The following is a 14,576-nucleotide window of genomic DNA, read 5'->3' as shown; positions in this document are numbered from 1 at the left end:
CCAAGTCATTGGGTATAGTTATAGAGGAGGTTGACAGGTTCTTGATTAATTAAAGCTTACAGGGAAAAGACAAGTTTGAAAGGAATAATAAATCTGCCAAGATGGAATGGCAGAGCAGACTTGATGGGCCAAAAGGCCTAATTCTGCTCATATGTCTTATGTTCTATTTATTGAGGTTCATACTGGCTCCACAGTTGCACTGGTTCAGTAATGATAATTTCTAACCACATTTGGTGGTGTAGTGGTTAGTGTATAAGATTGCCAAAGGATGCAAATTAGTTAGTGATGTGGGTGGAGAAATAACAGATGGAATTTATTCTGGCCAAATATGAGGAGATGTGCTTTGGGAGATCATATTTTTTAGGGATAGTATATAATCAATGACAGGATCATTAACAGCACTGATAACCACAGGGATCTAGGGGTCTAAGTTCATTGCTCTCTGATAGTGGCTAGACAAGTAGATATAGTTTGTAAAGAAAGTGTCATGCTTGCTTTTATCAGTCAAGGCACCGAGTTCTAGAGTCAGGAAGTTATGGTGCAACTTGATTAAAAACTCTGGTTAGGTCTCATCTAGATTCAATTCTGGTTGCCTCAAGGATGTGGAGGCTTTGGAGGGGTTGCAAAAGAGGTTTACAAGGATGCTGGCTAATTAGAGGGTATATGTTATAAGCTGAGGCTGGACAAACTTGGGTTGTTTTCTCTGGAGTGGCAGAAGCTCAGGTCTGATAAAGGCTTATAATATTATGAGAATATAGACAGAGCAGACAGTCATTATGTTTTTCTCAGGGTCAAAATGTTTAATACTAAAGGCACGTATTTAAACTGAGAAGGGTTAAGTTCTAAGGAAATGTGTGGATAAAGTTTTATTTGTTACACAGAATGATGGGTGCCTGGAATGCACTGCCAAAGGCAGATACGATAGAAACGTTAAGAGACTCTTAGATAGGTACATGAATGTGCAGAGAATGGTGGCACATGGCTTTGTTTAGGCAGAAGAGATTAGGCATTTAATTACTAATTTAATCAGATTGGCACAACACTGTGGGCCGAAGTGCCTGAGCTTGTTCTGTTTCATAGAAGAGAAAAAAAACTTACATGATCCTACTCATATTTATGTTGTAGCTGGTTTGAATGTGGAGCACAGTTGTTTGGCGACTGTACCTTCCCCTTCAATTCTTCGGCTGCACGGAGAAGAAATTTGGCATTGAACACAAAAGACGTACACAGAATTACTGGTTAAATCAAGGCTTTAATTTTAGGCATTAAGGAATTACACATAACAGCAATTTGGTGAATAGGAAAACTAACTGGAAGTATTTACATCTAAAATTCACATCACATATTCTGACATGCTAACACAATATATACAGTAAAATCTCACTATGTACTTTCACCAATGTTTCCCTGCTGCTCCCCTTACAAAAATGATAAAGGGCAGTCCTATTTAGTACACAAAAAAATGGAGCTGAACTGAACCTAACCATGGGCCTGACAAAAGTTTAATTATCATTATGATCATCTGCTTTTTTTTAAACCACTATCTCGTTCACGCGACTATAAAACCAACTTGGCTTTAAAAATCCTCCATAAATCCCCTCTAGAAGTTGACTGAGAGTAGAATGAACATGTCATTCTGCTGCACCCATTGGCTACCTGTTGCTTGGATTATTTTGGTTGGCAGAGACTTATCTGTGCTGAAGTAGAGGTTTCCATCTCCAGCCTTGCTTTCCCAAGCCTGTTACAGCAGTTAGTTACCGACCCTTTCGCTCAAGTATCCACCACTACGGATGCATAGTGAGATCATCCAAAGTCACAGACTGGGAATTCAGTGTTCAGATAAATCCCTCACAATACAGGCCCGTGCTTCATCAGAGGTCTCTTGCTTCATCCACTTTGTAAATTTCATAAATACACAGCATTGAGAAGGGAAGATTTGTACAAGGACTAGGATTACTCGGCACTAACATGGTTCAATAAAAGCAGACATAATTTTGGAAGGGGAAAGGGGGAAAACAACTTTACATCACTGTGCGGTAACGCAATGGGTTTAAAATCAGAGAAACCCATGGTGACAACAGGCAGTTTAAACTCCATCATTTGAAACATTGCTGTACAGAAAACAGGACTGTAAATTACAAGGCTCACAAAAATACATTTGGCATGCTTTAGTTACAGAACACACTCCATAGCTTGTGTACTGCGAAGAAAGCACCGCAATAGCTGGGTAAATATTAAATAACTGCCTTTTACGAGGCATGTTACTGTTGTTATACATCAAATTTATTATTTTACAGAGTCTTTTCACATTTCATTTTCTTTTTCACAAAAATCTCAATGGAATTCTTGACTTTGATGGGCACACTAGAAACAAGTCTGAGCAAAAATAAGTTTAAAAAATTAAATCAGTATTTTTGTAAAAGATCAGGTTTTCTGTCCTACCACCATCCCAAATAAAAAACATCTAATAAAGAAGTGGGATTGTTGACTGCTCTGAATGTACATGGTTAATGGGTGTGCTTGTTCTCTGCATCACTGAAAGAGTCCAACAGCTCTTCTCCACTCCAGTTAACTTTTTCATATTTTACTTGGGCCACACCAGTTGCTAAATAGAATTCCGATACTGGGTAGATATTATAATATATTTGAAGATTTCAGTTAACAGCCCTTTCTGTCTTTCACCCCAAGGTAAATGATAGTATTTATCAGTAGCTTGGTAATGATGAATTGTAATTCTTTATTTTAAATTCACGGTTCATATCAAATTTTAGTTCTTCTCTTTGATAATACGTATTGAAACTTGCCTTCCTGATTTCTTTTTTTATTTTGCTTTATTTACAATTCACTCTCAAATACACACTTTACAATATCCTATGCCCCAGTAGAGCAGGAAATCTTAAGCTCTGGTGTTAGTAGGGATAGTGTAAAATCCCCACTTCTTGAAAGATTTATCTGAAACGGCTCTTGTTATTTCACAGTAAACAGTCCAAATCTGTCTTGGAAGGTCTCAAACTGCTATAAAGTATTTGTGTTATATCTTTGCATCTGTCAAGTTGTGATTTGTAGGGAAAGGGTATTAAAATTCAATTCATCTTTATGTATTGGAGATGATAGCTTAGGAAAACAAATCCTAATTTCCACACAACTAGATACAGATGAGAATGTGAAGTGTCTGTTGCAAGTGCAGCATGAACAAGGAGGATTTATCACCATTATATGCAAGTCTCTCTCTGCGTAGTGTGAGGACATTCCAAAACCAAATTAAATGAAAATAGGATCAATAGTCAAAGTTTTGAAATTACAGTAGACTGGTTGCAGAGTACCCTGAAACTGTACCAATTGTACAAAATGTCCCAAAATGGGACAAACAAAATGGTAACAGATATTAATTTCTACCCCCCACTTAATTGAATATGATGAGCATAGGACTGAATAAAAATAATATTCACCTGCACCTATAGTTTCCTAATATGTTTTGATCATCAGCTTAACTTAGGCAGAAAAATCAGTTCGAGACTCCTGAGAGTGTGATTAGGAAATGCTTTGCTGGGTGAGTTGTTGAAACATATGTTAGGAAGGGCCAGGGATTCACTCACACTCAGACTCATGCTCTCTGAGTGTGTTAATGCTGTCAGAGTGGTGATAGGCTTCTTACAATCGCATTTAGAGGGCTTCAGCTAGAAGAGGGAGTGTCTACAGGGAAATGTGAACATGCAGGGATGGTCTGTCACTAATGCCTTTGATGGACAAAGCAGTTGTTTGTGGTGAGGCGCAAGAATCAGTAACTGGAATAAGACAAACATTTCAGAGTTTATGATAAAGTGAGAGGTGTTAAATGATACAATTCCAATTTCAAGCATCCAATGTTAGCATTAGCTTCTCACAGTAAGGCACTGCAGAGTCAGTGCTTCAGGAAAGGGCCTTGTCAAGGACAAAGGAGTATTCCACACTGTAACTGTGATATTCTTCCATTTCTCACACCAGACAAACCAGCCTGACTAACTATCCCCAGTCATGTGATGTATAGGAACAGTTTGATTGAAAGGCTTATGACCACTTGAAGAATTCAGTCTCAAATTTGGCAGGATGAGAACATAACAGAACCCAAAAGCAATTGCTCCTATTACAGACCTCACAACTGGGTTTGCAGGTAGAAAGCAGGTGTTCTAACCTATCTCAACTGCATAGTCCCAGAAACCAAATGTAACACTGCTAATGCTGCTCTAGCTCTAATTAATATTATCGACAGAAGTGAGCATAGGACAGCTCGGTATTAATCAATTCAGTGTACTCACCTGCTAAGAAGCATCCACAGATTTAGTGGTAGCTATTAATCTGCATCAGGAAAAATCAAACTGTTGCATAAATACTATTTCTCTGTCACAAAAATCAGTTCACTTTATTAAAAGAAGATTTTGATGGAGGTTTTGGTAACCTTCTTAGTTTATTATTAATTCTAGTTTGTTCTGAACAGGTCTTTGTCTGCAGGTAAAATTAGTGAGCTGAAGAAAGTGATACAATTGCGTAGTTTTGACCTGTCATAAGGAGAGTGTAAACCTATTCTGAAAACAATCTTGCTGGCATCCACACAATGAACAGCTTTACTCACTAACGTCACCAGACAAAAAAATGAAATTACTCTTTTTGTTCCTTTTGTTTATCTGGGGAGTTCAAAGCCGTGACTACAAATACAGTATATGGGATTACCTGCTGACCCCCAATATCAGCAACTCTGATATAGAAAATATCCACATCACTCAGGCACTATGGGAATACTGGAATCTGTGCTAAACTTTCTTCATTAGCATTTAAGTTTAACTCAAATGCCATAGCCTGTTCAGGGGAACAGAAATAGTTTGTCTAAGCATCTGATCTAGATGGAGATAAACAGCACAGAAATTATGTATATTTTAAATGTACATAATATTGTTTTAGGCACAGCTTCTTCCCTCTGCCATAAGATTTCTGAATGGACAATAAACCAACCGATGAACACTACCTCACTATTTTTGATCTCTTTTTGCATTACTTATTTATTTTTAAAATATTTCCTATTGTATTTTATATTTTTTATGTATTGCACTGCAGTACAGTACATAGAAACTACAAAAATACAGAATAAGCTAAGCCAGAAATAACACAAAATCCACAAACAGGTGATTATAGAAACATATAAGTAAGCATAAAGAAAGTTAAACTAGAAGGATAAATGACAATTTAGACCCTAATCCAACATAACCAAGTGTGTAGATGAAGGTTTGCTCTAGTTATATATATATATCTTATTGTAATTTATAGTATATTTTATATATTGCTACAAAACAACAAATTTCACAATATATGTCAGTGATATTAAACCTGATTCTGATTTTGATTGTACTTAAATATTGGTGTCTAGTACTTGAAGGGAATATGTAAAGGCTGTTTTGACGGGAAATTAGTACCAAATGCATTTGTATTTTTTTTTGTGCCAGCTTTGTCCTCATCCCAGAAGAAGCTGCCTCTCAATGCCCCAAGGAGCTCTCCTAACATAGATATCTATTACTGGGACTTTCCTCTGAAGTGCTAGGATACTGGGCTACTGTTGCAGGAGTACAAAATAGTGGATCTCTGATATGAATTCTTCTGGAAAATGATGTTGGGCTACAGAGAGTTTGACTAAATTGGTGCTGGGCTGGAGATAATAAGAACCCACTGCAAAGTAGTTTAGAAAAATATAATGAACTTTATTATTGCATTTTATATGGTCCGTTTTGTTAGAATGTTGTAATTTGTCATTCAGAAGGGACTCAGTGGTTGGGATAGTATCCTCCCAATTTTATATAAATCTAAATAACCTAGTGCACAGGAGCCAGTAATAAAAAAACTCTGAAAAGTTAAAGAACTGCCAATTTCTTAATTCTAGAAAATTAATTGATCTTCATTTTTAATTATTCAGCACTAATGCAGATTAATGTGAATTCTATGCTAATTGTGGATGTACCACGTCTGAACTCAACAGAGTTTTATCATGTTGATACACTCTGATACACTATTTCAGATGGTATTCTTTCTACCTTTTAGAAATAGTCCTTAATGCAAGCATGAGACCTTAGTGGCATAATTTGACACCATTATTAGCAAAAGTGAAGTGCCATGGATGGAAGACTGAGGACAGAAATATAAATATTTTTTGAACGTTAGACTGTAAAATAGCAAATTAGAACACACACACGTGAGTAACCAAAATGGAGGTAATTAGAGGGCACTTAATGAAATGACGAATAATATTTAAAGTTTTGAATCCCTGTAAATTTCCCTTTACTTTCTAATAATCAAAGTGAAATGCATGTTGTGACAGAAACTACTCTGAATTTGGGTTTGAAGGTTTGAATTCTCTTCAACACACTTCAATATTCCTTAAGTATAAATGCAATCATAGAACAACCACGCCCTAAACAGAAAGACTTCCTTTCTCTGAATCAAAGCAGTTATTTTCTCAAAGAAATGTTGTCTGTTTACATTAAACAGAGGTGGCTGCCACCTGTAAGATGAACTAGTGAACACCTTGATTTTCAGAACCCATTGTCACTTATTCTTGATTGATGCTATGTTCCCATGGTACCTTGGCCTGGTCATCTTTACCACTTAGGCCAGATTGAGATAGTTTGCATGTGAAACTCTTTGGCCTGCTCCCTTCTTCAAGTATTTCGTCATTGTCTGTGTATGCAGGCCTGGGATGATATGGTTTTGGGGGCAAGACTGGGGTTTCCAGAGCTTCCTTAGGAATGACCCCTGTGGGAGCTGAGTGGCTGCGGCATGGGTGGGGTTTGACTGACTCAATGACGTCTGGCTCGGACAGGCTGTACCTCACTGGTATATAAGGGGACTCTCCATCTTCGTCTGTGTTCCAGATCTGACTGGGGACAGAGTCTATGGTGTCAGCACGTGGTGGCTCCATCGACTGGCCAAAATTGCTTTCACTCAGAGAGGACACTCCACTGCTTGCGCTTCCAGACAAAGTGGAGTTGCTGCCATCAAGACCTGAATGGGGGCTGGTAGGTGATGCAGGTATAGGATGCAGTGAAGACTGTAGGAAAAGAGGGTGGAGAACAAGAAGGAAAGGTTAGTTTTTCATTTTTTTAAGCCCAAAGAAACTTCATCTTGTAATAGCTTTGTTCTGATGGGATATTTGAAGAACGGGTTTGCCCATGACTGATCATCACAGAGTGATTAAAAAAACTGTGGGATAGTAGACTATTCAGTCATAGACAATACTATAAGCAAACATGTTGCTCTCTGCACTCCAAGTGAAGAGTAATTGGATAACAAGGACAATACCCTTGAGAATACCGTCCCTATCCTTTGATGCATTAATGCCGACTGCAGCTGCCCTAACAGTACCCCGACTTAGATCACCACATTTACCTCATTCCAGGGACTGAACATGTAGGTAGGTCACAAACACAAAACATCAGGTACCAGGTACAGGTACCTTAAATACAAAAGGTCCCACTCACTATTATTAAAAAAGGATGTGCTCCTGCTATTCTGGCCAATAGTTATCACTTCTCTGACAATGCTAGAACAGATTTTCTGGCTATTATCACATTGCTGTGAGGACTTTGCTGTGTGTGATATAGCTGACATTAGTTCTTTACATTTCAACAGTAAGATCTTTCAGAAAGATTCACTTAAGGGATAACCTGGATTGTGAAGGATACTGCATAGATTGAAAGACTTCCTTGAAATCTAAAACATAAAGTTGTACCCATCATATGGCATATTGACCACATACTTAAGTACACTTACACTACAAGAGAGGTTTCAAAAGTATTTTGGTAGAAGGTTGGGCTCATTCTTATACATAATTATTTTCTGTAACAATGGGCTGAAGGCTTTGTTCCTGCACTGTACAACTATGACTAATTTTGGGACAATTACCTTACGTAGGGTTCGTGCAGGTAGGGCAGGTGGTATATCACTGGTTTGATGATGGAAGGCATCAAAATTCATAGAGAAATGACCTGGGAAATAAATGAGGAAAATTTGCTAATATTTAAAAATAACTACAATCATCACTGCCAACATACAGTAGTATCTTCTCCATCATGGCAAATTAAGAAACTGTTACATTTTACAGCATAGAAGAACATCTGGTCATAGAACATCCATTTGCTCCTTTGGACAGTCATCCCACCAATCCTAATTCCTATCATTTTTCCAAGCCATTTTTCTTATAAAAAACATTTTTAATAGCTGATTTCCTCACCGTTTCTGATCAGATTACTAGGTCATGAACACCCTCACAGAAATTTTTTCAAATCTTTATTTTAGTTTCTTACTGGCTCTATAATTTCTGGCTGTTAGTTATATTATAATCCTACTAACTCTCTTCTGAATCTTTCTTCCTGAATGAGGATATCAAAAACAGAATACATTTACCAATTGCAGACAAAAAACAAAATATAATGAAGATTTAGATTCATACTTGATCTGTAGTTTACTTTGAAAATCTGGGATGTAGAATGTTGCTTTTTGTTGATTTTTCATTTTTGAAGGTTTATTTAAAATTTTTACTTTTGATATATGTTTCTTATGCACGGTAAATTTCTGCAGATATCTGCTCTATTGAATAATTCTCTATATCAGGGTTTCTCAACCATGGTTCTGTGGAAACCTAGGGTTCCGTGAGAGGTTGCTATGGGTTCTGTGAGAGATTGTGATTAAAAAAAAACATAGTTTTTTGAATTTTGCACAATGCGCGATGCTTGTGGCTTGCCGTGGTGGGCAGTGACCGAGCAGCCCTGTTAGCAATCTCAGCCCAGTATGGCAGTGCGCAGTGGACTGTGTTTATTTAGTTGAGTCCATTCTCAGTTTTTGACACAAAACAGGGAGGCCAGTGATAAATGGTGAGCGCTGCATTGTACGAAGGGGAGGACAGTAGGCTATTGAGGAGCATGAAGTGCGTTTTCTGAGCATTGAATTGACTTGCCTAACTTGGGCTGTGATGTTAGCTTCACCCCCTTGATTTACCTCCCCAAACTTCCCCTGACACGCACCGACTGGGAACGAACAAACTAACAGTGTAGTAGAAAATTGGAGGGAAATTTTCATTCTAAAAATGGCCCAGTGTAGCGATTTTTGAAGAGGAGGCGTGCAGTGGAAGAGGGGGATTCCAGGCCTAGGCCTACGGACAATTCTGATCGGGTTAATGATGAAGAATTACAATTTTCTGAGTCATTTCACTGCACTAGTGCAATAACGGACACAAAAAAAAGTCTGCCTTTACAATGAAAGCTAGTTATCAATGGGTTTTACATGGACTGGTGATCCAAGTTGTCCTATTCCATTGTGCCTAGTCTGTGGTAAACAACTTACAAATGTAGCAATGGCTCCAGCAAAATTGAAAAGAGACTTAACTACAAATCACAGCCATATGACATGTAAAAGTGCTGATTATTTTAAATGACTATGGAATCTTGAAACAAGTAGATTAAAGCTTTTGAAAATAAAGTCACAGTTAATAAAAAGGATCCAAAAGCAAGTTATTTAGTAGCTTTAAGACCACTTCATTCGAGAATGTTGAAAAAACTGTGTGAAAACCTAGACAACGAACAGACCAATCTCCTGCTACATACAGAAAACCAGTGACTTAGCAGAGGAAGAGTTCTCAACAGGGTATTTGAGCTGAAAGGCGAATTGCATGAGTACTTTCAAAGCAAATAGTAAGCCAGATTTTGCTGAGTGCTTTGAAGATGAAGAATGGCTACAGAAACTAGCCTACTTAACAGCCATTTTTCATAATACGAACCAGTTGAACAAGCCTTTGCAAGGCCCTGGAAAAAACGTTTTGACTTCAAGTCATAAGATTCTTGGATTTAAAAAGAAACTGAATCTTTGGAAAAATCATGTTGCAAAAGGAAATCTTGATTTTTTTTCCACTGCTGCTTGGCCTTGAGAGTGAGGAAGGACATCAGAAAATCTTGAGTCTTATTGAAAACCACCTGGAAGAACTACAGATCAAAACTGAACAATACTTTTCCTCCCTTTCAACACAAGTGTATGACTGGGTGAGGGACTCTTTCTCTGAATCTTCTGCTCAGCCTGAGAACTTGACTTTGAGAGAAAAGGAAGAACTTTGCGAGCTGCTTTCTGATCATGCACTCAAGATGAGATTTACTGACCTGCCCCGGCCACGTTCTGGATTTCCGTGAAAGAAGAGTATCCTGCCATTCATAGGAAAGCAACAGACATTTTGCTGCAGTTTTCAACATCTTACAATTGTGAGCAAGCTTTTTCTTGTTTAACAAGCATCAAGAACAAAGATAGAAATTGTCTCATTTCAATTGAAAGTGAAATCCATGTGTGCCTATCTCAAGTTCGACCCAGAAATGAGAAATTTATTATGTTTACCTTATGAGTTTTAAAAATTTATAAAAGGGAAAGAAGGAGATTAATTTCAAGAAAGGTAAGCTAAGCTTATCTGTTTTTTTTTCAAGAAAGATTAAAAATTTATTATCTACTCAAAAGGGCACTGACAATTATTTTTGGATTATTATATCTACAACTTACTGATCATGCTAATGTACCGTCAGGTGTAGAAATAATAACTTTTATGCAGGGGTTCCCTGAGACCTGAAAATTATTTCAAGGGTTTCTCCAGGGCAAAAAGGTTGAGAAAAGCTGCTCTACACCTTAGAAACCTTTTCTGCAGTCTTCACAGTAATCATTTTCCTATGTTTGAGTTGTCTTAAGATGTTAATCTTGTGTCTCAAGTACAGAACTTACTAAAAAAAGACAAAAAAGTAAAATGCCACAGATGCTGAACTCTAAGGAGATTGCTAAAATGGTGTAAAGCCAAGCAGGGCGACATACAACTTGATCTCCATGTAGCAGAATTTGAAATGATAACTTTATCTCTCTTCCTCCAGAAGGCATTTTCTGCATACCCACAAAATGCACATTTGTGACAATTTCAAAATAATTAACGATATCAATCAATACTCTTATCATTACCATCTTCGACAGTTGACAATAAACATGTCTCATTCACTCCCATACTTGAAAGAACAACTTTTGGATCATGACAGTTCTCTTATCTCTACAGCCTTTAACTTTTGTCCGTCTGTATTTTGTTGTTGACATGATCATCATTGCCCTTTTAGCTTACTGATTTTGTTCCCAAAAACCCCAGATATTCTATCCTAAATGCCCTATTTTCTCCTAACAGCTACACTGTGTTCAAATAAAGATTTCTCTCTTAACATATTTTCCCAGATCTGGCTTCTCTAGACTGCTGCATTTTTAAACAGTAACTTGATAAAATGTAATTACTATTTCTTCACAGGTTTCCTTTCCTTCCTGACTCTTTATTTTAGGTTTCCAGTACTTGCAGTTGTTTTTTTAAATTTACAATAACATTCTGACTGATTGCATCTTCCAGTCATTCACATGCTCATGGGTATGCTATTGCATATCATATGGCTTGATCTTCAAGGCTCTTCAAGAATTCCAGCTTTTTGTGTCTTTAAGAAGGTATAATATCTTTTGTATCCACAGATCACTGAATAAAACTCATATAGTCTATGGCATGACTACAATATTTAAATTCATTGAATATAGTAGTCTTACAGTACATAGAAAAGTTAAGTCCAACAGCAGCAGGCTTGTGGAGTTATTAGGAAACCCGAGGAGCAATAAATGGATTCAGAAAATGTATTGCTGGAGAAAGAAAAGATTGAAGATTAAAATGATTGAAAATCAGTGCGTTGAGATGACCTGGCTGGGCATAACGGCCTTTTCAACTCCAGGACTTATAATTCAGGTACTGATTTTAAGCATAAACTAAAGATATTGTTAAAAGGTTAGATATGTCTCTGCTGCTCTCTTGCTAAGTTATAGCCTTTTAAGCTTCCCCATTTGATTCAATAAAGGGGCTTTACTTTTCTACTTACCAGGTGGTAATGTGCGTGGTGGTACTGGAGGCGCAATAATGGTGCCCACATGTCCTGACAAGAATGGTACTGTATCTCTGGTTCCACTGTCTAGACTCCAGCAACTAGGAGCAGCAGGCACCGCTGAAACATAGTGAAACAGTGAAATGAAATTCAGAAGCAAACAAAGCTCAGGACAGACAACTTTAAGGCATTGCAGTGGAAATAAAATTGGGAAGCACATGTTCACAATCGCCACTACTGAACACATTGATTGGATTAGGTGCAATGTATCTAAGTTTTTTCAAAATATAAAGTGCAGGGTGTAAGGAGGGACAGAATGACATCAGGGAGCCAAAGACAGGGTAATGAATGGGAACAGAAATGGCAGATAGAATATAACATATCACTTTGGTGGAAAAATTAGAAAATGTTTTTTTTTAAATGGTGGGAGACCGAAAGATGTTGATGTTCAGAGGGACTTGGACATAAATCACTAACAGTAGACATATGAGCAAAGCAGGCAATTAGGAAGGCAAATGGTGTACTGATCTTTATTCCAAAAAAATTTGATTACAGGAGCAGAGATTTAGCAAATATACAAGGCCCTAGTGAGACTGTACTCTGCAATATGGTGTATGGGTCTTGTCCACCCACCTAGAATATACTTGCAATTAAAAGTGCTGTGAAAGCTTACTAGCTTTGATTTAGGTGTGGTGAATTTGTCATGTAAGGAGAGTTTAAGAAGATAGCTCTATCTTCTCTGAAATTTAGAAGAATTGTCTCATTACCACTTGTTAAGTAGGAAAACGAAGCTCCTTTATTGAATCACACAGGAAAGTAAGCTGTACCTTAGCTGTAACTTAGCAGAAGAAAAGCAGGAATACTGAAGAAGGGTCTCACCCTGAAACGTTGAATGTTTATTCCTCTCCACAGATGCCACCTGCCCTGTTAAGTTTCTCCAGCATTTGTGTGTATCGCAGGAATTTACTGCTTATCTTTAAGCAATATCAGTAGTTTATGCTCAAAATCAGTACCTGAATTACAAGAAGTCTTAGAAGAGGAAAAGGCCTCTATACTCAATCAGGCCCTCTCAACCCAGTGGTTTATAATCATCTCAACCAATTTCCTTCCTCCAGCAATGCATATTTTGAATACATTTATTGCACACTTTAGTTCCCATATAAAAGTATTCCACACATTCTTACAGAGTCAGGCAAAGTAGATGCAGAGATGACGTTTCTAGAAATAGGATCACAGTTTCAAAATAGACACACATGAGAGGAAATTTCTTCACTTCAAGAGTGGGAAATCTTTGGATATCTCCACTCTAGATGCAGGGGAAACTCCAGTACTGAGTAAATCCAAGGCAGAAATTGGTAGATTTTTATGTTTTATTATTAAAGGATATGGATTAGTGCAAGGGACTGACGTTGAGGTAAAGATCATCCATGACCTTATTGAATGGCAGAGTACATACAAGAGACAAGATATCCTTTTTTCTTTGTCTATTTCTTATGTCCTTGTCTGTTCTGTGGGAGGCAAAGGTACGCTGTGAAACAGATTCAAACAGTGGGCAAAAAGGTAGGTGGTGGAATTTGATAGGGGAATATAAAGTTATCAGAAAAACTGCAGATGTGGGAAATCTTGAATAGTAACAGAATTTCTGTACCTGTGCCTCCTGAAATGTCGACTTTCTTCCTGAGCTGTGGCTTCCACTTCACTATTGTTAACAAAGTTAACACGACCACACCTGGTTTATTTTCTGTAGCTCTGCCTCCACCCTCTTTCTGGGACAGAATACTATCTACCCCATCAATTTCTGTATTTAACAGATCATTTTCAGCAATTCTGCTACCTTCAAAGAAATTCCACCAACAGACACGTGTGTCCCTTTCCTCCCCTTTCAGCTTGTTGTGGGAGCTGTTCCATTTGGCAAGCCACTCTACTACCTTACAGCACTTTCCTTTACAACTGTAAGGGAACTGCATGGCTTTGAGAAGGGCAGATCGTGTCTAACAAGCCTGATAGAGTACTTTGAGGAGGTGACCAGGCATATAGATGAGGGTAGTGTAGTGGATGTGATCTATATGGATTTTAGTAAGGCATTTGACAAGGTTCCACACGGCAGGCTTATTCAGAAAGTCAGAAGGCATGGGATCCAGGGAAGTTTGGCCAGGTGGATTCAGAATTGGCTTGCCTGCAGAAGGCAGAGGGTCGTGGTGGAGGGAGTACATTCAGATTGGAGGATTGTGACTAGTGGTGTCCCACAAGGATCTGTTCTGGGACCTCTACTTTTCGTGATTTTTATTAACGACCTGGATGTGGGGGTAGAAGGGTGGGTTGGCAAGTTTGCAGACGACACAAAGGTTGGTGATGTTTTAGATAGTGTAGAAGATTGTCAAAGATTGCAGAGAGACACTGATAGGATGCAGAAGTGGGCTGAGAAGTGGCAGGTGGAGTTCAACCCGGAGAAGTGTGAGGTGGTACACTTTGGAAGGACAAACTCCAAGGCAGAGTACAAAGTAAATGGCAGGTTACTTGGGAGAAACATAGAAAATAGGTGCAGGAGTAGGCCATTCGGCCCTTCAAGCCTGCACCGCCATTCAGTACGATCATGGCTGATCATCCAACTCAGAACCCTGTACCTGCCTTCTCTCC

General features: G+C 38.1%; 1 protein-coding gene across 8 annotated transcripts in view; it reads right to left on the bottom strand.

The window, feature by feature from the left end:
• Nucleotides 1-1,239: 1,239 nt before the first annotated feature.
• Nucleotides 1,240-14,576, bottom strand: part of dock3 (dedicator of cytokinesis 3) — a 966,938-nt gene continuing 953,601 nt past the window's right edge. For 7 of the 8 annotated variants that reach the window (XM_063067780.1, XM_063067784.1, XM_063067782.1 and 4 more), the window contains 3 exons: nt 11,937-12,059; nt 7,924-8,006; nt 1,240-7,069 (listed from right to left, as the gene is read on the bottom strand). In XM_063067780.1, the coding sequence (XP_062923850.1) occupies nt 6,572-7,069; nt 7,924-8,006; nt 11,937-12,059 (704 nt within the window). In that variant the 3' untranslated portion in view covers nt 1,240-6,571. The remainder of the gene's footprint in view (nt 7,070-7,923; nt 8,007-11,936; nt 12,060-14,576) is intronic. The other variant, XM_063067785.1, reaches the window with a different exon arrangement.

The sequence above is a fragment of the Mobula hypostoma genome, chromosome 15 (assembly GCF_963921235.1).
Source record: "Mobula hypostoma chromosome 15, sMobHyp1.1, whole genome shotgun sequence".
Classification (NCBI taxonomy): Eukaryota; Metazoa; Chordata; class Chondrichthyes; order Myliobatiformes; family Myliobatidae; genus Mobula; species Mobula hypostoma.
This window is presented reverse-complemented; position numbering and strand designations above follow the sequence as displayed.